The following is a 27,628-nucleotide window of genomic DNA, read 5'->3' on the forward strand; positions in this document are numbered from 1 at the left end:
ACATTTGGTTGAGAAATGTAAAATTCAAAACTAAAACTAGTCCCAAAAGAAAGCCACCTTCAATTTGAAAACTACCACGCAACTACTTCGTTAAGCATCTGAATCATCAAATCGCGCGACCGTCGATTTTTGAGCAAATTTGAAATGTTCATTATTAGCAATGTTATGACACACATACTACTAAGTAACATTTGCTCAATAGTGGCTTGCTTTCGTGCTAGTAATTAGCATGTGTAACAGGTACCATGATTCTGAGATAAGTAACCTATAAATTGATTTCGGTGAGGAAACCGGACTGATCAGATGGCAGTCAGATAGTAGTACTTTCATAAAAAAAAATGCGTGGAGTCCCTCCGCGCGTTAGAAGTGAAACTTCGTAATGTGGAGATGAAAATAATGCTTTAAAATACATATGGTTTATATTAAGAGGTAAGTGATACGAAGTTCACCGGGTCATCTAGTAATGAATATTATAAATTAAAAACCTTGGAAAATTCCTTTAAAAATTTATCCTTTAATTATCCTTTTAAAATTGGGTCTATACGAGCTTACACGCGCGTAAGCGTACTCTCGTATAAAACGCTAGTCTAAAATAGATTTAATAATACATATCCACGCACAATTTTTGTTTTAAAATAGATTTAATAATACATATATATATATATATATATATATATATATGTATTATTAAATCTATTTTAAAACAAAAATTGTGCGTGGAGTCCCTCCGTATTTTAATTTATAATATTCATTACTAGATGACCCGGTGAACTTCGTATCACTTACCTCTTAATATAAACCATATGTATTTTAAAGCATTATTTTCATCTCCACATTACGAAGTTTCACTTCTAACGCGCGGAGGGACTCCACGCATTTTTTTTTATGAAAGTACTACTATCTGACTGCCATCTGATCAGTCCGGTTTCCAAAATATTTATAATTATATATGTATATGTATATATATATATATATATATATATATATATATATAATCTAAAATTTCTCAATAATAGAAAATATAAAAAGAAAAAATACAAAAAGTCAGGTTCCACCTAGATTTTGGATCGCTGGATTCAGAGTCCAGAGTGCTAACCATTACACCATGGAACCGGCTGAGCTAATCGACGAATTTACTCATCACAACTCTTAATACTTTATGTTACCGATTATAGCGTTAAACGTGTAACGCAACCTTGTTGGAAGTCTCATAAGAAGTTTCACTTCAAAAAACAGGTGCATGTGCCAATTCAGGGGGCAGTGTGCCGAAACAACCCTGGGAAGATGGTGATAAGTGAATATATCAATACTGTAAAATCACATCTCTCTGAAAGCAACTTCAACTCCAACATTTAGTCAGAAAATAAGCCACAAGGGCACTTTTACACGTCAACATCGAATTTACATACAAGCAAACAAACAATTATAAAATACAATTCATTGAAAATATTAATGCAAACTAAAGTATTATTGTTTAAAGAAAAAGTAAGTAAAATATTATTATTACTTAGAGATGTATAAAGTATCTAAATATCGCATAACAAAAAAAAACTAAAATAATAATAATATAAAAACGTTTGTGTATATACACAAAAATCTAAAATTATTTAGACGTGTAAATATCTCTAAATGTCAGAAATAAATGATTTTTATCAAATTATCCTTAGAGATGTTTAGTCTCTAAGAGTATAAAAAATTTATACAAGAAAAAGCATAAATTTGGAAATTGGTTTTCATTTGCAAGGCTTTTTTTTTAAATTAAAAATCTTGAATATATTTTATAATAAATACTGCGCAAGAATTAATGTTGTCAGAGGTAAGTGACAGAGACGACCCCAGCGATGTACTTAATAGAATATTTTAGTGCAGTCCACGGCAAAAGTCCCTAATCTGGCGAGTGTTCAAAATGAACTAAACACATCTTTATTCTTAAGAGGATAAGAACGTATGCAGATCATTTTGAACACTAGACCCGTTTAGCTAGTTTTGCTGACGAGTGTACGAGTAGGGCAGCGTCATGCGCGTCGCGCCGCCATGGGGCCCGGCGGGGTGTGCCGTGGGCGCCGGGGCGCCGCGAGCGCGCGTGCTCGGCCGGGCCGGCGGGTCGGGGTAGTGCCGGCGCGCCATCCGCCGCGACCTGATCCCGCTCACACTGCACCGGACTCGCAAAAACCGTGCGCTACGCTTTTCGTAAAAAACCACTTTGCTCCGGACTTAGCTTTAAAACCAAATCTGAACGCTTTCGCCACGCTTTCATGCGTTAATAAAACTTATGATAAACTGTTATCTTACTTAAAAAATAATATTAAAACAAATTGTAAATTCGAGCTTAACCAACCGTTAAAGAAATAAGTGACCTGGACCCAGTGGCTGAGCATGAACGCTGCCGTAAGTTTACAAATAAAAAACATTTTCCCAACTTGCATTTTTTAATTAAAATTATTACAAGACGATATACCTGCAAAGCGACTTTTATATTTAACAGTTTTACATTGCTTTGCCTTTTTTTTTATGACGATAGCTTTTAAGAGTATCTACTGCATTTTATATTTTAATAGCTTGATTTAGCATCGACGACCTACGAGTACAATTTTTAAATCTTTATTTAAATCAAGGGATTTTTCACAATCTAAAACGATCTACATATTGCTAACGCAGTTCAGTTCAGCCAGTTTATCCCTTTACTACGTAGTAAAATACGTACGTTTTTGATCAGCTGATAGGTATCTACTTTAGCTTGGTTTTTGCGAATTAAATGTTTGCTTACATTATTTAATTTATATATGTCTAGTGACATATTCAAAATTGGCAAGCTACCTGCGGTTTCGTGTGTTTTCAAGTTGATTGTTTTATAAAATTCCATTTGAGGCACACATTTGCATACCAACTTTTCTTAGTGGTAGTGAGCTAATTAAGTATCTACTTTAAAAAAAATTGAATATCTAAGAGTGGACCAAAGAATAAAAAGTATAATCAAGAGTACCCACTTTTTTAGTAAGTATTTGTAAAGTTACACAACTTTGGTACTTATTATCAAATCTTAAATAATCATGGTTTTAAAGCAATATTTTTATAGTTCGTGTGCTCCTGGATGTCGCGCAGAATTGGCAAATCTAACCTTTAATAACATGCATGACAATACAAGTCAAGGCACGCGTCATCGTGAATGACACGATGTATAGGCACCTAATCAAGAAAAGGCAGTAGTTATTTCGTATAAAGAAGCCTACTGACTACCAGTTCGCCGGACGATATTGGCTTGTTAGTTATTCGCGATTGTCAGCTTTTGCGAATAACTGACAGGCGCATATTATCTGGTGAACTGGTAATCAGTGGGATCCTTTAGTTCTTAAAGCATATTGTCTCTTTAATTTAGTGGTAAAGTCGCAAAAAAATCCTGAAAACAAAAAACCGGCCAAAAGCATGTCTAGTCGTGCTTAATGTTGGATTCCGTAGTCTCTCGTCCATAAGTGATAACTTTTAGCGGAAACTCAAAAACCAGCTTAAGTAGTCAATTATGTTTAAAAAATAGCATACATTGAAATGTAGGTATGATCCTATGTATATTAATATTTTTTAACGGAGTAATACCCTGTATTTACCCTGGATGCAAAAATAAAAATAATAATATTAACTAAAGATTAAAAATTATTATTAATCTAATTTTGGTACATCCTACTTACAACAACATATGCTTTCATTTAGGTATATACACGTTGCCCATGAGGAAAGGGAAAAAAGTAAACCACGCATTCCTGGGGTCATAAGGAGTAATAAATGTTATATAAACCTAGGTCGAATTATGCTTTTTAATTTTGTTAAAATTTTCATACCTAATAAATGCATAACGTTTGATTCTCTAGTGTAAAAGTGCCTTAGGGCGAGCTGGCAACGTTTATTGTTGCTATCTCTTTTATTTTTACAAGAGGTAATGTCATGAAGACTTTTTTGGGCATAGATTATTCAAAGCCAGGTCTAGATCCTTCTTTGTTAATAATCGGAACAAATACCGCACTTAATATAAAAAAATAAAAAGGTTGGCTCATAAAAAAATACGAATTCGAAATATGTCTTTCTCGCTTTCTTTCTTTCTTTCTTTCTTCTACAAGAGTTTCGCCATCATAGATACTCCTTAGATTAGATGCGATAAATGAATGGCCACTTGTAAATTGTCCATGCATTCAACATTCAGATTGACTTAAAACGTCAGTGGTGTTGTTGTTAATTTTAGCAATGGACCTGAATATACTTTTAAACGAATAATATTAGTTTTACGAAGTACATACATGAAACTCTCAATGAGTCACCGAATAATATTAAGAAAAAGAGGGTTATTTAGTTTAGACGGTCAACCTTTAATAACGGAAGTTTAAGGAAACGATCTGTTGAGTGTAACACTCATGGTGAAATAAGTTCCATCATGCATCTTCCGGCAACATCGTGACTTGAGCATTTAGAATATTTAGATGTTCCAGATGGGAGGACGGATCCCAGGCAGCCATCAAGGATTTGAAATTCAAATTATTCTTGAAAATCGTATTGGAGATAGTGATAATACTACTATGTATTGTATGATTTTAGTTGAATAATACCTAGGTTGTAATTGTAAATTGAATTTTAGGTAGGTAGCCTTTATTAAATAAATGAATACGAAAGATATTGTGTACGTTAATTTATGGGTAAATGAGATTCATAATAATAAGCGTAAACTTTTAATAAAACCCAATAATTACAAAACGAGCTTGAAACTACATTACTAGCTTTTACTACCATATCCGTCATGGAAAAAGGCATTTAATCTCCTAAACAAATATCACTTTCATTTAAATACAACATTGTTGTAGGTATGTGGCTTTCACAAACGATTCACAATTCAAAACTTGTTATTGGCTTGCGGGTAATTGCATTGCAAGATTCCAATTAATTCGTTAACTGTTAGATTCTTCATATTTTCATATCTTCATATTTACAACTTTTTTACACAAAAATGGCAGTATCTCTAAAATAAAGCCGAATTTAGCAGACATTAATTAACATTTTTAACTTCTAATATGGTCAGGAATATGATGTTAACATTTTTCCCTTTCCTCATGGGCACCGTGTATTCAGCACCCAAACACCCATTTTATCTTATCCCACCTTAAAAGGCATTTAATCTCCTAAACAAATATCACTTTCATTTAAATACAACATTGTTGTAGGTATGTGGCTTTCACAAACGATTTACAATTCAAAACTTGTTATTGGCTTGCGGGCAATTGCATTGCAAGATTCCAATTAATTCGTTAACTGTTAGATTCTTCATATTTTCATATCTTCATATTTACAACTTTTTTTACACAAAAAATATCTCTAAAATAAAGCCGAATTTAGCAGACATTAATTAACATTTTTAACTTCTAATATGGTCAGGAATATGATGTTAAATTTTTTCCCTTTCCTCGTGAGCACCGTGTATTCAGCACCCAAACACCCACTTTATCTTATCCCACCTTTGTTTCGCCATAGACAAAAATTGACAACCTAACATTGTTAGGTTGTAAGAGTTCCTTAACTTCCATAATCAACTAGAAACCCTTATAATTTCGCCCTGCTATTCTAACTGTTAAATAGATTTCTCAATTTGCAGTATAATAGATTTTATTATTTAAATGATTTCTTACTTAACTAGATAATGTTATAAAATTTAGTATATTTCCTGCTCTCGTAGCCAACGTGTCAATCGTTAACGCTCCTTAGCGTAGCGTTGTCATCTCTCTCTATCAATCTTCCATATTAGTGCGACAGTGACAGTTGCGTTTCGTTCACTACTGAGCGTTAACGATTGGCATGTTTGCTACGCGGCTGATCTTCTTTACCAAAAGAAACGTTTTTAAAAGCTATATATATATATATATATAATATTTTATTTAATTAAACTCTATTTATATTACTACGATTATTCGTTACATTAAATATGTAGATGAAATATTTTCGGCTACGGCGTAGCGGCCTGCTGCGACGTAGTTGTATTCTTGTGTAGGTGATATTATTTATGTTCTAATGACCCCATACATACACAAATAATAATAAGACTATACGGGTTGTAACGTTTGAACTGATATGATTCTTGATGGTTTACTGCAGTCTTGATGGAAACACTGATTTTGGTACATGTATTTATTGATAACCAACGTATATGAGTACTAGCTAGGAGCACGTATAAACGTAAACTAATTCATAAATCGTTGAATGGCATAATCGCAAATACAGCAGTTATTATAAAGTCATTATGTTTCATTTTAATGCTGACGTGAGAAATGTGCGATGCTTGCATTGTACAAAGGCATAAATATATTTTTGTTGATGAATTGGACCTATTAAACGTGTCACAGCTTTCCTCCACCAGAAGTTGTTTTTTTTAGGGTATCGTAGTCACCTAGAAACCCTTATAGTTTCGCCATGTCCATCTGTCCATCCGTCCGCAGGTTTGATCCGTGATTGTTAGTGCAAGAAAGCTGCAATTTGGCATGGATACATAAATTATGCATGGCGACAGAACGGTAAAATATTAAAATTACAAATATTAAAAAAAAATGAAATAAGTTTCGAAACAAAAGCTTAGTAAATACTTTCAACTAAAACTATAGCGAACAGGATCGGTCTAGCTAGTTTTGAGTTATTGCAAAAAATCTTCTTTTCTTAGTAAATAGACGTACAAATCGTACATAGTACAAAGCACTGCGAAGGTACTCCCCTATGCTTGTAATGTGTGTATCTACTAATTAATAACCCCCGTTTGGCCTGTTCTGAGAGAATGGTAATTACGAAACCCTACAATGAGCATAGCCTGACATGCTCTTGGCCAATATATCAAATATACATTCTACTAAGATATGTGTTACACTAAGGGTTGCTTCCAATGTTGATGAAAAACGCAGATTATTAACTCGACTTCCAGACAAATCATGATAAAGGCGACATTCAGATTGCGCTGGTAGCAGCATTACTGTTACAGCTTTTGAGTTGCGTTTAGACCTGTACTACAATAAATATTTTCTTATAAATAAATAAAAATGTTTTGACAAACAAGGACCCTTTTAATGTAAAATGGTGTAGTAGGCGACTAAGTGCCCGCCGCGTATCATTAGTCATGTAAAATTACACAATATATATATATATATATATATATACGGTGACCTCACGTTATTCGTAGGCAACCGCTACATGCTACGGTGTCTACTTAGTACGTGGCAAAAAATATACACACATACTTACTACACACACAACTAGTGCTAATACAAAGGCATATAATTCCTACTTTTACAAGTGTCTCAAAATATCTAGACATGCGGCAGAGTGTCCAATCAAATTTAAAGAAAAAGGAAAGGAACAAAGAGGCATGCCTATTGCATATGAAGCTCTCCAGTTGATTTATGAGTTTACTTGTAATGATAAGATTGTCAAAAATACAGTGGATTCCTTCTCACGTAGGGTTAGTAGGAAACGAGGCAGTAGATAAGCTTGCTAAAACCGCTGTAATGAGTGGCTCTGTAGTAGATTCTATACCATATTCAAGTGAAGTAATTCCTAGAATTAAAAAAAGATGTATTGGAATACCATTTTGGAGAACAATCTTTATCAAGGTATGTAGGAATCTGGTACAGAACAATCCAAGCTAGACTCTTGTTTTGTTGTTTGGTTTGATTCTGTCAACCTGGCAAGAAAAGTGTTAGTCTCAGCTTTCCGAGTCCGGTCCGGACACATCCCTACAAACAAGTCTCTATGTATAATGGGTGTTAAACAGTCACCACTATGTGTAGACTGTCAGAAGCCTGCCGACTTTGTCTCACATATTGTTGGACTGCGTCTGGACTTAAGAAAAAGAATTTTTGGTAGTTTGAGCTCCATGCACAATGGACAGATCAATTGTTGGTTGGCAGAGCCTTTATCAGACATAGCAATCAGTGTATACCACTTTATTGATCTCTCCCTTGCTTAGGGAACTATGAAAGCACCCATGAGGCTGACATGTTCACCTAGAGTGTCCAAAGCGTCAACAACATCAGATAAAAAAAAATACTTTTAATCCCTTCACAAATTGAAACCTTTTTAACCTACACGCATGAAGTTTGGCACATTTATTCAAGCCCCTTAGCTTGTCCAAAATACAAAATTTAATATATGTAGCTCAAACAGTTATAAATAAATTAACGTTTCCAAACCGGCATTTTTATGACTGACTGACTTATACATCAAAAAGCTATCAAAAACCTTGCCCGCTTCCAGATGACGTAGAAACTTGAAATTTGGCATTAAGGTAAACTTTTAGGTATATATAGAGAAAATAATCTGAAAACTGAAAATTATGTGATAATTCGATGAAAAAAAATATATATTGATAATCATTAGATTAATTAAGTCTTATGGATCAAAAACTAGCCCACTTCCAGATGACTTTGATATTTGGCACCAAGGTAGGATATTAGTTTTACATAGGGGAAAAAAATGTAAGCTTATTGAAAATTTTATTAAATAAAGACATGTATTTATAATTATTAACACATAGATCAATTATCTTACCCACTTCTAGATGACCTAGAGGCATAAGCTATTTAATGTATATAGAGGAAGAAATCTGAACTGAAAATTATTTGATAGTTCCACGGAAAAAAAAATACTGATAATCATTCGATTAATTAAGTTTTATGAGTCTAAAACTAATCCACTTCCAGATGACTACTGGAGATGACTACTATTATATGAAACTAGCAAGTTAAATCCTTTTCTGCACAGCAAAGAACTTGGCACCCGTATAGATCTCAATTCTTTTGTCGGCGAGTCAACAACGACACATATTCTTAATATTGAACTTCACATTTATGTTTTTGTTGAGATTTCTTATACAATGTTATTCAATGATTGTGATTACTCTTTAATGATCATTTACCTGGTATTCAATTCGGTAGGTTTATTTCGTCCCTCAGATGGAAAAAATAGACGCCCCGTTAAGTGTAACTTTGGTTTTGCGCAGCGATAGTATATTTATTTACGAAACGAGCACGAGTATTTCTTGTTTATGTAAAATGAAACGTACCTAATATTCAAAAATGAAATTAATGTTAACATGTATTCGTATCGAGCGATACGTAGGATAACATCCGTTTTTTTTCAAGATGAGATAACTGAAGATGATATGATATGCCTGATTGACTCTCACTCGGGCAGGTCTACGTCGGGTCCCGTGAGGGCCTTGTAGAAACGCCCGTGTAGCTCCTTATTCTTCCATATCGCCTTGCGGTCCTCGGTGCTTAGTACTACAGTACAGGTTTGCGCCAGTTCTCGTTTGCCGAGGAGAGCAGCATGAGGCTTCTATCTGCTGCCACCATATCACGATACATCCCACATTGTTGTTAAGGAAATAAATCCTGATATTGTACACCTCCCTGTTGTGGAGTGTCCTCATTACCCTAGAACTCCATGATTTTTTGTACAATATGAAATAGTAATTTTCTCCACACCAGCTGGTAAAGGCTAGGGTTGAAAATTCTCGAAAAAATCAAATCCGTTATTTTTTCTGGAAGATTTGAAATTTTTGTGTTTTCCGTGTTTTTCAGTTTTTTGGGTAATATTGCCAGCATTTGGATAACAAAACACACAACTAAGCAGGTATAGCTAGCTATGGATTAAATATGAATGGAAAAATTCACAAGTTCTTTTCAAAGTCCGTTTTTTTTTTTGTTTATTTCCAATTTTTTTCCTTGTTTATCGAAAAAATATAGACCCTAAGTGACATTGATATTCTCTGAATAAAACTTTTAAAAACATGGCTTTTAGAAAAAACCGAAAATAAGTCCGGATTTTTTCAACCCTAGTAAAAGCCCTCTTGATTGTTCAAAATCTAAGGGGCTCTCTCCGTGGTTTTCATCGATTTTTGACACGTTTTGGGTCGTTACTTTTGAAAAAAATTAACACTTATTTATGATTTTTTAAAATATTGTTTGTAAAAACACTTTTTTCGTAACTCGATTGCGTTGAAGGATTTTACATTTACGAAATCTACACATTCGGGTTTGATGTCTCTAAAAACTGGTAACAGATTTTAATTTTAAACTAATTGACACAAAAGTTGGGGTCAGAAAACCAACTAAAATTGTTCAACTTTGATGCCAAATATCTCGAAGACAATAAAGTTTGAAGTAAGTATGGGATACAATATTGCTTAAAGCCGTTGCTGTTAATATGATAAGCTAAAAAAACATTAGAAAACTAAGGGATTCAGAACGAAGGTCATCGGAGCTAGAGAGGACCCTAATGAGAAAGTTGCATTTTATCCACATGTGGGGCAATGTAATCAAATGCAAATTTTGAGTAGTTTCCTTATGTTAGCTGGTAGAATAAAGTTTCAAATGATGATTTTGAATGATCATTTTTTTACAAGGTTCATTTAGATTTGTTTTTTGTTTTGTTTTTTATAGTTGGTATTTTCCTCGCTTTGGTGTGGTGAAAAAAATTGTGTTTCACTCGAAGGCAGTTTGTTTAACCCTCGTTCCTTAAAACCCTCGCAAAGTTCAAGATTCCAAAATTGAACCACGACCGTATCGAGTGGTTCGAGAAGTGGCAAGGGTAATGAAATACAAAAAATTTCACCACACGAACGCAAGAAAAATATTAACTATAAAACATTACAAATCAAATTCAAATCTAAATGAACCTTGTAAAAAAATGATCATACAAAATCATCATTTGAAACTTTATTCTACCAGCTAACATAAGGAAACTACTCAAAATGTGCATTTGATTACATTGCCCTACATGTGGATAAAATGCAATATATAGGTAATATATTTATCACTCAAAATCATTACTTAAAAGTCAATTCTATCAGCCAACATGATCAAACAACTCAAAATTTTCATCAGATTTATTTGGCACACATGTGGATAAAATAAAACTTTCTTATCAGTTTTTTTAGTACATACACACAACGTTTTACGAGCTGGTGTGTTGAATAATTTTTTGTTCAAAAGTATATATTTCTAGATAGGTAACACTTTATTAAAATTCAACTCTGATGATGAGATCACTTCAAATGTCATAGGCATACATATAGCTTTTTTTGTATTTTTATCAACAAATGAATCACTTGTATTTAAAAAGTGCCAATTGATGAAGTGGAACTCCTCATGACACGTTCTCCGCCGTTAAGATTGTTAGCACGTGAGGTTGTAAGCAACATTTTTGTGTAGGTCTAGTTCTGATGACGAGTTCCATTGAGAGAATTCCTCATGTTTTATAAGGAATTTTATCTTTTATATAATATTATCATGTCCAATCAAACATTCGCATTTAAACAGTGCTATTTGGTGAAATTGAACTGCTGATGAAGACCAGAATTAAACACCTCACTGAATTATTTTACATCTCTGTACTAATTGAAATTTTAATTTTCTGTTTCTTTCAACAATATTGCTGAAAATTATGTATTTTAAAATTTATCTCTGTAACTCCACTACTTCTAGTTGTTCGGATCTGCAGTTTACGTAAATCATTTTTTTAAGTGTTTACATGGGCGAGGTTGATCAGGGTTATGGTTATTTTACAAGGTAAGCAATAAATTAGTCAGTTCATTAAAAAAAATACCGGTCAAAAGCATCACAGGCCATTTTCAGTGTAGGGTTCCGTAGTTACATGTTTGTCACACCAACGACATCTCAAAACAGGGTTAAAGCAAAAAAAAAAACATTCCCCACTTTACGTGTAGGAGTAGGTACAATATTTTTTATTCTAATTCCTAAATTACCACTTTGTTGGCGTGATTGATATTTATATATTCGTGTCAACGAAAATGGCAAAGCTGGGTTCCTAGTTAACTATGGAACTCTAAAAAATAGAATAAGAACCTGATTTCCTCTTTTCTTGATTTTACTCTTATTGCAAACCGTTTTTTTAGGTTTTAAACCACAAACTTGTTCCCATTGTTTCATCTTTCGTGAGCCCTCACGAAAACTTGACACAAAACTCCAACGCCCTTACAATTGCAATGGAAATAAGAAAATACAATTATAATAAAGTAATAAATCTCAAGACAGGGTTTGTTTAGCTTGTTAGCAGCAATCCAAATCACTCAATTCCATTTATTAAAGTATTTCAAAATCTTCCTTTTTCTTTTTTTGCTTTCTACCTATATAACTAAAGTAAAAAGGTTTCTTAACATCTATTTTTATTCCGTCCAGAAAAGAAAACAAGCTAAGTAAGGCATCGATCGCATTATGAACGTGACACAAGTGATCAGCAGGCGTTTGATCTGGCGCAATTATGCGGAACGCATCAGAGCGACGGAGCGCGAAGCGGGTCGGCGGGGCGCGGCCCGGCGCGCCGCGTGGACGTGACCGCCGCTGCCGCCGCCAGCGCTGGCGGTGCTGCTGCTCCTGCTCGCCACTGGCGCGTGTTCTCGCGTCGGCGCCACCGACCCCACGGTGCTGCTGCTCTTGCGAGCCGCCTGCGTCGCTCCTCACGCCGAGGACCTTTTCTCGGAAGCTCGCTTTCATCAATACGCACTTTCAATTGGCCAGTCCACCTTGACGCAACGCAAAATCCGCATTCTCAATTACGAAGGTATGTCAAATAAATATAAAAGAAATATTTTTTAGACCTGCCCCAGCTCACAGCGATACTCTAGAAGCCTAAGTTTTAAATTAAACGTTATGTACTGAGAAGTGGGGAAATAAAGAACACATGAGAAAATACATAGGTTCTTGGCCAGTTTTAAAAATAACTTTTTATGGGTCATCAACGCGCATGAAACACCTCTGGAGTTGCAGGCACCATAGGCTACGGTGACTGCTTACAATCAGGTGGACGGTATGCCTGTTCGCTACCGACGTGGTATAAAAAAAGTGAATTCCGGACAGTGATTCGTAACTTAGACCTTTAGGTATCTCTATGTCGGTCTTGAGCTTGTCTAGGTCGCGGCGGGAAAAGACTATTTTCTGCTTCATCACAAATAAATACAAGTTTAGAAATTAATCCAAATACGACGAATACAAGTTTTCGTTGCAGACTTGGCAGGCATTATTAGGTGAACTCTATTCAACTTAGATGTCGAATTTATTACGGCATTAGAAAGTGCCTACACTTAAATATTTGTCAAGCTTAATCAAATCAATTCTCTGAAATGAATAAGGCTTTTACTGAGGTTTAATAACAATTAAATACATACAGACACGTGCGGGCCAAAGTGGAGAGAGCTTGTAACTAGTGGTGCGCTAAGTGCTCTCAGCGCGGGCGGCGCGGCAGTGTGCGCCGGCTGGGCGGGCGCCGGCGCCTGCGGAGCACTGGCGGCGGCGGCGCGTGCACTGCGCCGGCCACAGCCCGCCGCCTGCGCTGCTCTGCCGGCGCGCGCCGCTGCAGCTGCCCGTCTCGCTGCCAGCCTGCAATGGCGTCGCGTGTTGCTACCACCGGCTGCAGGGGAATGCGCGGTTATTCTTCGCGAAGTTGCGAGAGCCATCACCGCAGCGGGTCTAGCTGCACGTCGCTCAGCGCTTTCACTTGAACAATTGGCTTGGAGACCACATGGTAAGTGAGTAGAATTTATTATTTAATATATATATATATATATTTTTTATTCAAAAGTAAAATGTAAAAATTTGCCGCCTACTCGTATCCACTAACTGACACGAGACTTGCCCTCATTATCGGTAATCTTGGTACATAAAAGTAGATAATAATAAAGGCAAGATAAGGGGTGTCCATTGTCTGTGAAAGATTCAGATTCGGCTTGCACCCTTTGGTCCCGTACGTACCTACCTAATTCATGGACGATTCCAATTTCAGTTCAGTGGGCAAAAACTCTTTTAAATGCCTTAAAACTAGACCCTTTTCAAATTGAAACAATACCTATCGAACGAAAAGTTTCAGGTAACTTATGAGAAAATTTTACTTAAGTATTTTCATTTTTAATACAATTAACTTACAATGTAATCCATAACATTTATTAACATTCTTTATTTTTCCTTAATTCAACTGTTTTACTAGGTGACAATAATATTTTTCCCCAAAGATTTATTTTATTTGCATAATTTATAAAATGAAATAAAATACAGCAATATTTTATTGAAAATAAAATCCTTGACTACAAAAGCTTCTGGTTGTTTACCACTAACCAATGGTCTTCCTTGCATTTTTTTTTCGAATAAAATATGACGTCTCAGTACCTAAAGTAACGCAGTTGTAGAGACATCTCATGTTGTTTTAAATATCGGCATAAATAATATAGTTATCGTGAAAACTTAACTGCAGTGATCGATGATAGACTATTATATAAAACATTACAAATATTCGGAATGAATACCTATAAGAAAGTACTAAAATTTTATCTTTTATTAACTAATTAGTCACCCGAAATACATTTAGAAAAAGATTACGTCTATTGAATTAACTTGCTGAGATTAAAGAGAAAATTAACTACCACGCACGATCCTAGGAATTTTCTAGAGCACAAAGGGCATTGTTACTTTATTAATAGGTTTAATGGATTTTGCAAACATTATAACGAATGGCGACGGCGTTTAGACCTTTTACCTATGAATAATCCATTAGTAACCCGATATTATTTGCTTTTTTTCCATTAAAGCCAGGCTTTTGTATGATCTCTCTAATACTGGAATATCTAATTGAACTACCAACATGACTACTCTTTTTTACTCTCTATATTTATTTTGTTTCAAGATATTACTATTTGCGCTAAGTGCAGGGGGCTCATAAAGTATATCATTGTTGTAGGTTCAACATAAATATTTAATTAATAATTAATGGTAAATCGAGTAAATGTTTCGATTTTCTCATTTATGCCTGAAATACGGATTCATGCACGGATTACCGGCGTGATTGCGTAAGTAGTTTGACCGCGATAAGGAAAAAGACAAGATCCTTTTGCCTAGCTGTGCGATTATGTCGTAAATTAAGGCTTATCTCTCTCACTTTGACTTATGTTTTTGTAATAAAGGGATAACACATACATTAACAAAAGGGTTAGAAAATTATTATTATTTACGCTAACCGGATGTTGTAAAGTTTTTCATTAAATAACAACATGGTTCATAGAATCGTCATCGTTCTATAATTATCCGACGAGGTCGAGGTGTAAGACAATTGAAGGCTGATGTTCCTTGTTGCAGTGGTGATCCTTTGCGCACCACACGGAGGAGTGGGCTCGGAGGCGCTGGCGGCGCTCCGGGCTACGGCCGCCGCGGGCATCGGGCCGGCTGTACTGCTGCTGCAGCTCGACCAGGACCCTTCGCCTCCCTCTCCCACCGCATCCTTCGCACGCCGAGATGCCCAACTGACTTCTCTAATGAGCAATATCACTTTAGCTATAAGAAATTTGCCTTATACACAATCGAGAGAGAATTTGTCATCTAACCAATCTACGTATATTTCACAAACCCCGAATTTATCGAGCAATGGGGGACCATTGTATAAGAAAAGTTTCCCGACGCCGTTAGCCGACGCGCTCGTAAACAACATAACTGTGCGCCCTTATCGCAAAAAGAAAACTCGTCAGGAGTCTACGGGTATTTTACGAACCGAAAACATAGTAAACACTATAAAAAATAACACATTAGAGAGTCGATTCCGAGGTTATTTTCCCGGGCCCTACAATAATACTCGACCCGCAAAACAAACATTTAATAAAAACACGCGCGAAGAGAATGCGCGGATAGCTCCAATTCAAGGACAAAGATCAAATGTTTCTCGCTTACGACGGAGCTCGGGGAAATCCGCGGCGCTGCCCGGCGCCGGTGGTGAGTCGCCCGCGGCCGGCCCGCCGCGCGCCTCCGACACCCTCTACGACTTCAACTCGCTGTTACTTCACCTGGACACTTTTCAACAACAACTTTTCCTACTACGAGTCGGCAAAACCGAGGAACAAAGGGATTCCTGGGAAACAACTGTATATAATGAAGTCATAGAAAATCTTAATCGACAAGACCGAGCGGAACGAACAAGGACGGAAAGTAGCGAGATAAAACTCTATTTATATCAACGAATAGTTGTCGAAAATGGAACTTGCGAATGGGAATTCGTCACAATTTTTAATTCAACTTCGACACGTTCACTCGATGACTCCGAAGACTGGTCGACTATTGTAGAAGTGTTGAATTCGACATATAATTATGAAGTATGGGCCGGTGAACATGCCGCTTCCGACCATGAATTATGGGCTCAATTCGAACATGGGATGCTGACAGTGGTGTTCGTTTGTTGTGCTCTCATGGCGGCAGCGGCGGCAACGCTCGTCACCCGGTATGCGGCCACGCGGCGCCGCCGGCGGCGCAGACGAGGCGACGCAGTTCTCCTTGCCAGTGACTTCACGTTCCCGGCCGACGAGCGGCGCCGCGTGGGCGAGGGGATGGAAACTATGCTTTCTTGCTGGCTACAACAACTGCATGAGTTCGGTGGGCCGGAGCTGGAGCGGCCTGACCTGCTGAAACAGTCACCGCGCTCAGCGCCACTGCCCGCAGCAGCCGCGCCCTCCGCGCCTTCTTCCACATGTAGCGTCAATCGCCTGACCCACGATCGGCGCACTCGTTACAAGGTACTGTTCGTTTTGTATGTACCTAAACTATTTCAATATTTACTATATTTGGGTTACACTGAATCTTAACGACGGCAAGACTCAGAAAATTGACTGCCTATTCGCTTCACAAGTCAATCTTATGTTAAAGGTGTGATTTAAGAATGCATTTTAAACATCATCACTAATGTATCAATAGAACCATTCAAATATTATTAGGTATTTAATACATTATACAATATTGAAATAGCGCACGGTTTGTAATACTTTAAGTATTTAAGTAAAATATGGTAATATTTGGTCTGTAACAGGGTGATGCAGTCCACGTAAAATATTTGCCGTCTACTGGGACCCTCGAAATAAAACGAAAAGCAACGGACGTGCTTCTTGTAATGCAAACAATGCGGCACGAAAACCTTAATCCATTCATAGGTAAAGTACATTTATCAAAGTGAATTACCCAACATATATATTTAAGGTTAATATTTATATCATATGATAGTAGACACACTGGTTTTTACAGTAGGTAAGTACATATGGTGCTTTACCGCACTAATTAGCCAATGGCCAGTGAACAAGGAGGATAGGGGGGCAAGTTGATATCGCCGGTGGCCAAGGGGGTTGGGGGAGGGCAGACGCCGCGGAGGGGCATAGATTGTATGTGAAATTGAGTTATTTGTATAGGTACATACAAAAGGCCTACGCCCATGTAATAAGCACTTTACGTGACTATGTCGAGATTTGGCTACTTGACACATGTTGAATATAAATTATAACAAAAGTAAGCTAAATGGATAGAAAATGAGCCACCCATTATAAAAATTGGAATTTAAAGAGACATATTGAGATTTAAAGAAAATTCGAATTCGATTCCTTAAATTTTATTAGAAAATAAATTGTATGGAAACTATATACTTAAACACAATATTTCAGGGTCAAAATAGCAATTTTTTTGATATTCTATAGATACATTTAGGAGAGACTAATGTAATGTGACGTTACATTACAATATCATTTTGTTAGAGGCGTTTCAATCGTTGAGAGCGAGCGTCAGACGTATAAAACGTTACACATGCGAATTGCGAATACGTACTTAATTCGCAACTAGTGTCGATTTACAACAATCCCTTCCCCTTCGGTCGTGTTTCTCACTTGTATCGTACGTACTATTCATTTACAGGTTGCCTATGCGAATTGCGGCCTGCGTTAGTATTCGACGCCTGCGGACGCGGGTCTCTGGAGGACGTGCTGATGGCAGACGATATCAAGCTTGATTGGACGTTCCGTCTGTCTTTGCTTACAGACCTAGTCAAAGGCATGCGTTATGTACATTCATCATCGCTGCGCCAGCATGGCCGTCTGTCTTCGAGGAACTGCGTTGTCGATTCACGTTGGGTGCTTAGAGTAACGGACTACGGTCTGCCTGGCTTCTATCGCGCACAAGGATTACCTCAGCCGCCAAGGGCTGCTAGGGGTAAAATATTTACAGAATGATTTAAAACTCCTTATTAGACCACCTATGTCACCTTACAAATAATTTTGGAGCTTTTGTTAAATCTGCTGCTTACGATCTAAATAGCAAGTTATTTGTATTAAATAAAGCTTAAATACGGTGGTTCACAATCTGCACGTTCACTGAACCAACGCCTTACAAGCATAATTATTTATTTTCATTACTGAATTTTGTTTTATTATTGTTGGTCCCACATCTACTCGATTACTTATTGAATTTTGAGTTGGTACTTTAAATATTAATGAAAAGTTATAAGAATAAGAATTTCCCATTAACAGAGCTGTTGTGGACTGCACCGGAGATACTGCGCGAGGAAGGTGGACTGGGGCGCGGGTCGCAGCCAGGAGACGTGTTCTCGTTTGCCATCATCATGCAAGAGGTCATTGTTCGCGGCGAGCCCTACTGCATGCTTGCTCTCACACCTGAAGGTTCGTGATGGGTCGCTGTCGGATATAAAATTTAGCTTGCAATTTTTACTCAATCCTGGTTTTCGAATTGTTGGCTAATGGTAGGATTGCATATGCATTGCTATATTAATTTTCTGCTATAAATAAGGTCGACCAGTCATCAAGTAACTTCTATTATTTCAAGAAGCCCTTTTTTAGCGGAGCTCATAGTGATACAATAATACAGAGATGAAATAGGGGAGGGGAGAGATGACCGAATGAGATGCTCTTATGGAACTTTTAGTAGGAGTGGCAGAGAAAGCGTTATTATTGTTTGTCCTTGTCGCAGTCTCCTTTTTTTATCCCCATCATAAATTTAGTATGGTTTACGGTGGGTAACAAATAACCCGACTAAATTACGTAGGTTATGTGTGGTATTTATGGTATCTTAAAACGTGTATATAATATAGTCATTGCATATTTTTTGTCCCTCCAGGGCGCACGCGAACCGCACGTACGCGAATGGCTATATTAAATACTTGGTCTATGGCAAAGCTCTACAGTCTACATCTATAGGGCCTATACATTTCAAGGTTTACGTGTGAAAGAAGCAGACTACAAAAAAAAACGCGAGAAATTTTGAGTTTCATAGCGGCCGCTAACGGGAGCTTAGATGTACCCAAAAAGTAGTCTACGAAGCCTTTAGCGGCTGCTATGGACGCGGACTGGAAAATACTAAAAGCTTAATTCAGGAGATGTGGTGGGTGATTATATCATAGAATGTACAGTTACGGAAGCAAATAACTATGCAATCAGTCACATAATATTTCTGAATTCGATATTTCCAATGTCAGGCAATCTTTAGATTTGTGATATTTATAGAGTGAAACTTCATATTGGGATCCACTGGAATACTGATATTATTAATACAGTTAACGTTTTAAAATGTTGATGATTTTTATAAATAGATCTTTTACACATAACGATTGTCTATTCTCCATTGTCATTCAGGGGTTCTTGTTTTTTAAATCTGAAGGAATATTTCCGCTCATTATCCCAACTATCCGACATTGATAATATATGTAATAAACAAGCAAATATTTTCAGAGATCGTAGAGAAGATAATGCGTCCACCTCCCCTAATCCGGCCGTCGGTGTCGATGGGTGCCGCGCCACCCGAGGCGGTGAGCGTGATGCGCCAGTGCTGGAGCGAGGCCCCGGACCTGCGGCCGGACTTCCACACCCTGCAAGACATCTTCCGACACATGCACCGCGGCAGGTCTCCCATGTCTCTTAAATAGGCAACCAGACTGATACTATTATTGACACAGTGTTGACGACAGACCTATTTTTCCCTTCGTCAAACAGAGGGTCCTCAATCAAAAGATCACCAACGCATATGTGACACGTTGTAAAAAACACAGGCATTGGTTTCAAACTACTACGTTATCGTACTTAAATAATGAACCTGCCGCCGCAATTAAAATCGAAACTTGGTGTCGTTACTCTCAATATTTAGTCTTGAATACAGGTCACGTATTTAAATATTATATTTTACAGGAAAATTAACATAGTAGACTCTATGTTTGAGATGCTAGAAAAGTACAGCAACAATCTAGAAGAACTTATAAAGGAACGGACGGAACAATTAGACATGGAAAAGAAAAAAACAGAACAACTCCTCAATAGAATGTTGCCGAGGTAAATATGATTAGTTTTTTTTCTTTTCGATATGATATGAATGACTGAAGTAGGTAATAATTGCATCACGTTCTTAGGTTGTACATTAAATAATTTTTAAAGACCTATTAGAATTGTTTTGATTCTATTTTCAGATAGATACTCGTACCTACCTACTAGTTGAATATATTAAGGATAATCATTCGTCAATTGACAAGCAAATCTCTCACTAATTTTTAAAAACTAAACAAAAATCAACCTTATACTACTAATATGATTCATTATGGCTATGAACTTTTGGTGGTAATTAGTGAGTTTAGCTTGTCATTTGACGATATTAAGTAATTCGATTTCTTTAGATCGGTTGCAGAACGACTAATTCTTGGATTACGAGTAGAACCCGAAGAATTCGAAGACGTGTCCATCTACTTTAGCGATATAGTCGGGTTTACGGCTCTGGCGGCACGGGCTACGCCAGTGCAAGTGGTTGACCTCCTAAACGATTTGTACACGGTATTCGATGCTGCCATAGAACAATATAGGGTGTATAAGGTAGAAACGATCGGCGATGCTTACATGGTTGTGGGTGGGTTGCCCACTCGCGCGCAAGACCACGCCGAGAGCATCGCCACCATGGCCTTGCATCTGTTGCACCTGGCGGGCCGTTTCCGCATCAGGCACGCGCCGACGGCACCTCTGCATCTACGTATTGGTCTGCACACCGGCCCATGTTGCGCGGGTGTCGTCGGCCTGACGATGCCCAGATACTGCCTCTTCGGTGACACTGTTAACACTGCTTCAAGAATGGAATCTACTGGTAAGAGATTTATTAGTACCTAACATCTTTAAATACACATTACATATATTTCAGTCGTCTACTTTAAAATTTGGTGCTCTTATACCTTTACACGAGCAATTATTGTATATATACAAGAATTGGGGATCTCGGAAACGGCTCTAAAGATTTCGATATAATTAGCTATATGGGGGTTTTCAGGCAAGAAAAATCAATCTACCTAGGTGTTATCTGCTGTTAGTTTAGGTGTTAGCTGACACAAAACAAGTAACGCAAATCTTTGAATATTGACTCATCTGATATTCTATTGGTTTTTTGATTAATTAGTTATTGTTAAAATCCTAATCAACATTTTTAGGTGCTGCTTGGCGTATTCAGATTTCCGCGACGACTGCTGAGCGATTGTCGACAGCGGGGGGTTACCGTCTACGCTCACGGGGCTTGACTCAAATCAAGGGCAAGGGGGCCATGCACACCTACTGGCTGCTGGGAAAAGAGGGTTTCGACAAACCACTCCCGACACCACCGCCACTAGAGTAAGTCTTCGACGTAATTATTAGCTTCTTTATTAGTTTGTCTTCATGTGGCACACATTACGCTATATATCTAATTTATCTGGTTACAGGACTGAAGAAATATTATTTGAGGCTGATAGTGAAAACGACAGCGAAACAATGACGCCTCCAATGCAAATAAATGAAAATGCTCCGAACGAAAAGCTGGAGATCCAGGTCCAGCGTCAGCGCTCTGATGCATCGACAAGTTCTGATAAATTTGGTAAGATGGTTGTATTTATTGTAGTTGTTCAAGTTTTTAACCGGCTGCAAAAGTGACGAAGTTTCTCAATTCCTAGGGATCTTTTGGGAGTTTGGAACACGGCTGGCCTGATTCATTTGTTTTTCGTTTGAAAGGGAATCTGATGTTGGAATCCTGGAAAAATCGAGTAGACTGTAAAACTATAATAATTTATGTATTTTTAGTGTTCCGCAGTCAAAATTGCAAAAACGGAACCCTTATCGTTTAATCATGTCCGTCTGATCCTGCAGTGGCAGCATGGTTCCATTTTTATCGCTTGTCATTATACCCGTCACTTTCACACTTACATAGGTACTTGTTAGACCGTGACAGGCATGGTGACAAATGATAAAGAGCCGACCATCGTAGCCCTACTGATCTACCATCCTTTCGTGTGTATGTAACAGGCGTTACAGCCATTTTAATGAAATTTGAAATAGCTGCATTTTGTGAGGCAGCTGTACTTACTTTTTAGGGAGTGAGTCCATATATGTATTTAACTAATAGTAAAAAAAAAAAGTTTTTAGAGAAAACCAACATGTGGCACATCATTATATAGGATAATAATAATTCAGCTTATATACGTCCCACTGCTGGGCACAGGCCTCCTCTCATGTCTGAGAGGGCATCATATAGGATAGGTCTTTAAAAACAAGCCGAACCAAACCGAATAGTGTTCAAACTTGGTAAGTAGATGTATTCTATGAACCGCATTAAGATTTTTACAGAAAATAGAAAAAAAAAATGGGGGTTCCCCATACTTAGAACTGAAACTCAAAAAATCTTTTTTCATCAAACCCATACGTGTGGGGTATCTATGGATAGGTCTTCAAAAATGATATTTAAGTTTCTAATATCATATTTTTCTAAACTGAATAGTTTGCGCGAGAGATACTTCTAAAGTGGAAAAATGTGTGTGTGTGTGTGTGTGTGTGTGTGTGTGTGTGTATGTGTGTCCTGTAACTTCTAAAATAACAGAATGAATAATCTAAAAAAAAAATGATATACATTACCATGCAAACTTCCACCGAAAATTGGTTTGAACGAGATCTAGTAAGTAGTTTATTTTAATACGTCATAAAAGGTACGGAACCCGTCATGGGCGAGTTAATTATTAACATTAGAAAAATCATGCAGCAATTTATTACAATTTCAAATGTCTATTACTGTTCAATATCATAATCAAAGTATTCATGTATGGAATAAAACACATTTCACAAAGCCATAAAAATAATTACTTTTTAAACTTGTTAATTGGAATGGCTTGTGTATCAGCTGGCAACCAGTTATATATTTTTATATACAAGGAACTTCTAGCTGTTTTTTTGAGACAAGTTTTTGGGAAAAATAGTAGATTGCGCTGCCTAGAAATACGGTCATTGTAACTTATCATATCACTGTTTTTTTAATAAGTTTCATTGAGGCGAACAAAGAGACCCTTTTCAAATATGTACAAGGATCGTAGAGATAACAATTTATTCTTTTGTGATGTTTTGCATTATAAACGCCCTTTGCACATCAAATGATTTACCCTATACTATTATCTTATACCATATCTGAGTGTAGACATAATGTAGCTGTGATATGCCAGTAATGCTGATTCTCGAGATACTGTTTGTCTGAGTTTCCTCAATGGGAATATAAATTTGTTTTTTACTACAAACACTAAAAATATAAAATGTGTATTATTTAATAAATATTATTTAGTCGAGTGACAATAAGACGCAAGTCAGACGTTTCTGTACTGATTGTCAAGAATCCATACCAGTTAACTAAAGAGGTGGCCAATTGATTTATTATTGCGAAAAGACTAATTGGAATCAACTCTATGTGACGTGACGTACTTTTTCTGTCAACGGCATGACATGTAGGGGCCCTTGTGATTACGAATATTTTATTGAATACGTAAGGAGGCTGTATATTAAAAATTGTATTCATGCCGATACAGCCACGAAAGTATTCCGTCGTCAACGTCATTATGAATATTATGATATTTACACAAGGCGTCATCTAAACCGTGAGGTTTTTTAAACTAAGGAGTTATACAGGGTGATTCATGAGACGTGAGCAGGACTAAGCCTACACAATCAGTAAATGTTAATGAACCGTTCATCATCATATTTAAGTAAAACAATCTCGCTTTATTTCCGTTATTTAACTTTTTGGGACGGACAAATTTGATAATCTACAATCATGGATACCACTTAATTAAGAAAGATAAAACCTCTTTAACCGTTATGACAGCAGTTTGATTATGAAGAAAACAAAATGTCACACTTGAGTGAGATACGATTTTTCAAAAGTAACCAGACTCCGATGACATTCAATTTGTCACTTGTTATGGATAAAACAAAGAGGGTGACCATACATGGCGTAAATAAATTAAAACATTTTTTTTTAACAGTAAAAAATAAAAGAACGTTAATCTCACAAATACTGGTACGAAACAGTTACTTATAACTTACTGAATGCTCAAGCTTGATCCTGCTCACGTCTCCTGAATCACCCTGTATAAGCTATACTTGTTTATGGAGATACGTCTGTTTTCTGGTTTGACACTAGCTGCCAATATCTGCTACAAAACCTCAAAGCTGCCGGTAGCTAAAGCATAAATATTATACATACAATCTATAGTAGGCAATGCCACTAAATTAAACTTATCATCTCTATGGTATTGTTTCTCTGCTCACGCAATATAGCTAGAATGATGAGATATGTCGTTAAGAGGCTGTCAACACCCAATGTTACTTAAACAGTTTTTTAAGAAAGACTATTTGTTTTAGTCAAGTAAGAAAAATATATGTTCATATTAATTATATTTCAAAGACTGTTCGGTGCATTGCACCTTTAACACGTTTATAGCCTCGTGCGGCGCGTGCATGCGCTGTCAGCAAAACACGCGTAAAGCAACAATTTACTTTAACCCATTTTTAGTGTACTTTTCGGTTCCATCGCGGCCGGGGCATTCATTTAATTATCATAACATTAACATTCATATAATAACATTTAATAATAACAATTAATAAACATTTTCGCTACTTTCTTTCTGACTTTTAACACTCAACGCGAACCCGAACCCGCACAAAGACCGTGGTTGTACTCGATACATGATTGAACGAAATCGGCTCGATAGAAAATAATTGCAAAGATTGGTCTTAAAATCACAATAAAACGGTTTTATGTCTTTATTGTTTTGACTTATGGGTCTGCAATTAAAATCACAATTTCAAAACATTTATATCTAAACCGCTAATGAGTAAAATATTACACTAATAATCCACTTTTTTTTATTTAAATATTTTTCTCATTATTCCCTTGCCCAGGCCCAGTAACATGCGACAGTGCTATCTCATTTACTCCGATACAAATAGACAGTGTGCGCGCTTTAGGTATTGACAGCCTCTTAACATACGTGCTTTGCGATACTATTCAACATATCATAATATTCGAATGTGCGTTTAAATTACAAAACTATGTACCTACAATATGCCTATAACTATGTAGTGTATAATAGTAAATTACGAAAACTGTGAAAAGTAGGGAATTTGCAGCGAGTGACGATAAATTAAAACACGACCACCCAAAATTAAATTGACACAAGTTTGTATTTTGGTTCAAAGTTTGGACATTTAAATCTACTGAGTTAAAGACTAAGGTATCATGCTCCTTTTATACAACGAAACGCATTCAATTTATTTCGCAATCTGTCAAATATTTTCATGCAACGCATAAAAAAATCTACTGTCTCGTATATTTCGGCGAATCATATTATGTCATTGTTTTCTGTGGAACAGTTATTTTTTTGTGATATCAGGCTTGCCTCCATAGTAAAGTTTTTCATTATGACATTATGACCTACATATTCACTCCTTTCAGACCACATAATCATCCTGTATACCCACACTCGTATTATTATGCCCAAAGAGCATATAATCACTACGTTTTATTATGCCTTTCATTGTGTAGCAGACGCATAAACTGCTATTTACTTATACTTAGTCCCATCCCATACTGATAAATTACATGTTTTATTTAACATTTTGTTAAAACAGCTTGGCAGCGATCGGGCGCGGTGTCCGCCGACAGCAGCCCTCCGCCGCGCGCGCCGTCCTCGGGAACTTCTGCGGCGGCCACTCCGACAGATCTGAGCGCACCATATTCTCGTTACAGGTTTTTTAAAATACATATTTCTATAGAGAATAAGTTTAAGTTATTAATCAATTAAAAAACTACTACCTCTGTCATACGTATAGGCCTATACGTATGACAGAAACAGTCTTATAGTGAGATTTTTAGAGAGAGAAAAGAAAATTAAATTTTAAGGTACTCGCAGAAACTAATAAATAAGACTGACATCCTCGGAACATACTACCATTCTCCTTAAAAACCTATGTTCCACAGTATATGTACATCTAGCTAGTAGGTGGCGAATTAGGTAAAGTATGATCTGATGATTTAAGCAAGTATTCTGATTAAAATTGTGTCAATTGCACAAACGAATATATAGTTTTATGAAATGAAAAATAATTTCCACAGTATTAGACGGGGCAAAAGTCGATTTATTATAATTATTATATCTGAACCCATAATATTATAATTGTCACAGCTAGCTTCTCAGTTGTCGCAAATGACGCTATGTTTATTCTAGAGATGTCGCTTGCTAATGCGAATTTGTTTGAGAAATAGAACCCGCAAAAGACGTGCACAAAGTGCGATAGATGCATATAACGAAATTTCCTAAATGGCCTCGATATGAAACAAAATCGTGTTATGGTCATGCCAGCTAGAGATTTTATCAATGAGTATTATATATATTGTATGCTCCTGACCGTTTTCGGTCTGCTTCAACTCCTTTATTGGCGTTCGAGAGTGTGGCTGACGTAGCCGATGGGCTTTCAGCTCATCCCTCTTGTCTTTGACATACTTTCACATGTCAACCCTGTACGAGTAGCCTATTTGCTGAATAAATGTTTGATATCTTCGTGTATGTTAGGTAAATTTATTAAGAACGTTGTTCTAATTTCAGATGCTTGGCTGGGGGCCCTCGCGGACTGCGTCGACAGTGGTCGCTGGAACGGGGCGACGCACTAGCGGCCGCCGCCGGAGCGCGCGACGCCGTGCCAACGGAAGCCCGCTCGCCGCCCATCGAGCCACTGGCTCTTTTAGCTCCGTCGTTGCCGCGCGCTACTGCCGCGCGGTACCGCACGCGCCCTGAGGCACCGGGCGCGTTCGTGTTGCTCCCTCTTCCGCCCGCACCATCTCTGGCTCCTCCGACCACCGAAGAAGCCCAAACCCCTAACTCGTGTCCACCCTAGGCGACTAGCCTTTGTACTGCACTCGTGTCGGAAATTTTTATTCGTTCCGAACTTTGTCGAGTTCGGTTCGACTCTCCATCGACAATAATTTATTTTGGTAGTCTACTCTCTCACGACGTTATGTAAACGTATGAATGTAAGCACGTCCCTCTCCCCACGAGGTCTGTTTACTCACCTCCGTTAACTTAGAACGTTCGTTCATAGAGATTTTAACCTAAAGTTGTAATGAAGTCATTAGAAGTAGCATGTGTAAAATTATTTTTTTTACAAAGGCACTTGCAACTTAAATTGTGATTTACCTCGGGTGATTTGTGTATTTTTGAAACTTTTCATTATTATAGTAATAAATATCTTTTATCATATAACATTGTCTTATTACATGTGATAATCTTAGACTAATATCGCAATGAATGACGCACGCTAGACTGGGTCGGGGCAGAGCCGCAGCTTCCGGCGCTTCGTTTTCAATGGGAATCACCACGTGATCGATCACCGATCAGCCGTCGTAGAAAATGACATGTCGGACGCCTCGACTCAGGCCGTGCCCGGTCTAGCGTGAGTTATCCTTAAGACCACAAAAAAAAA

At 37.2% G+C, this 27,628-nt stretch overlaps 1 protein-coding gene across 1 annotated transcript; it reads left to right on the plus strand.

Annotated features, from left to right (window-relative positions):
• Positions 1–12,371: 12,371 nt before the first annotated feature.
• Positions 12,372–27,408, plus strand: LOC133529879 (uncharacterized; the record flags this gene model as incomplete). Its single annotated transcript, XM_061867680.1, has 13 exons — positions 12,372–12,597; positions 13,204–13,557; positions 15,159–16,579; positions 16,870–16,990; positions 17,739–18,032; positions 18,350–18,499; positions 19,565–19,736; positions 20,018–20,158; positions 20,497–20,954; positions 21,292–21,469; positions 21,559–21,710; positions 25,781–25,898; positions 26,755–27,408. Coding segments are annotated over 13 exons (4,074 nt in total), but the record flags the coding sequence as incomplete, so codon positions are not given.
• Between the last annotated feature and the right edge of the window lie 220 nt (positions 27,409–27,628).

This window comes from Cydia pomonella, chromosome 1, assembly GCF_033807575.1.
Source record: "Cydia pomonella isolate Wapato2018A chromosome 1, ilCydPomo1, whole genome shotgun sequence".
Lineage (NCBI taxonomy): Eukaryota > Metazoa > Arthropoda > Insecta > Lepidoptera > Tortricidae > Cydia > Cydia pomonella.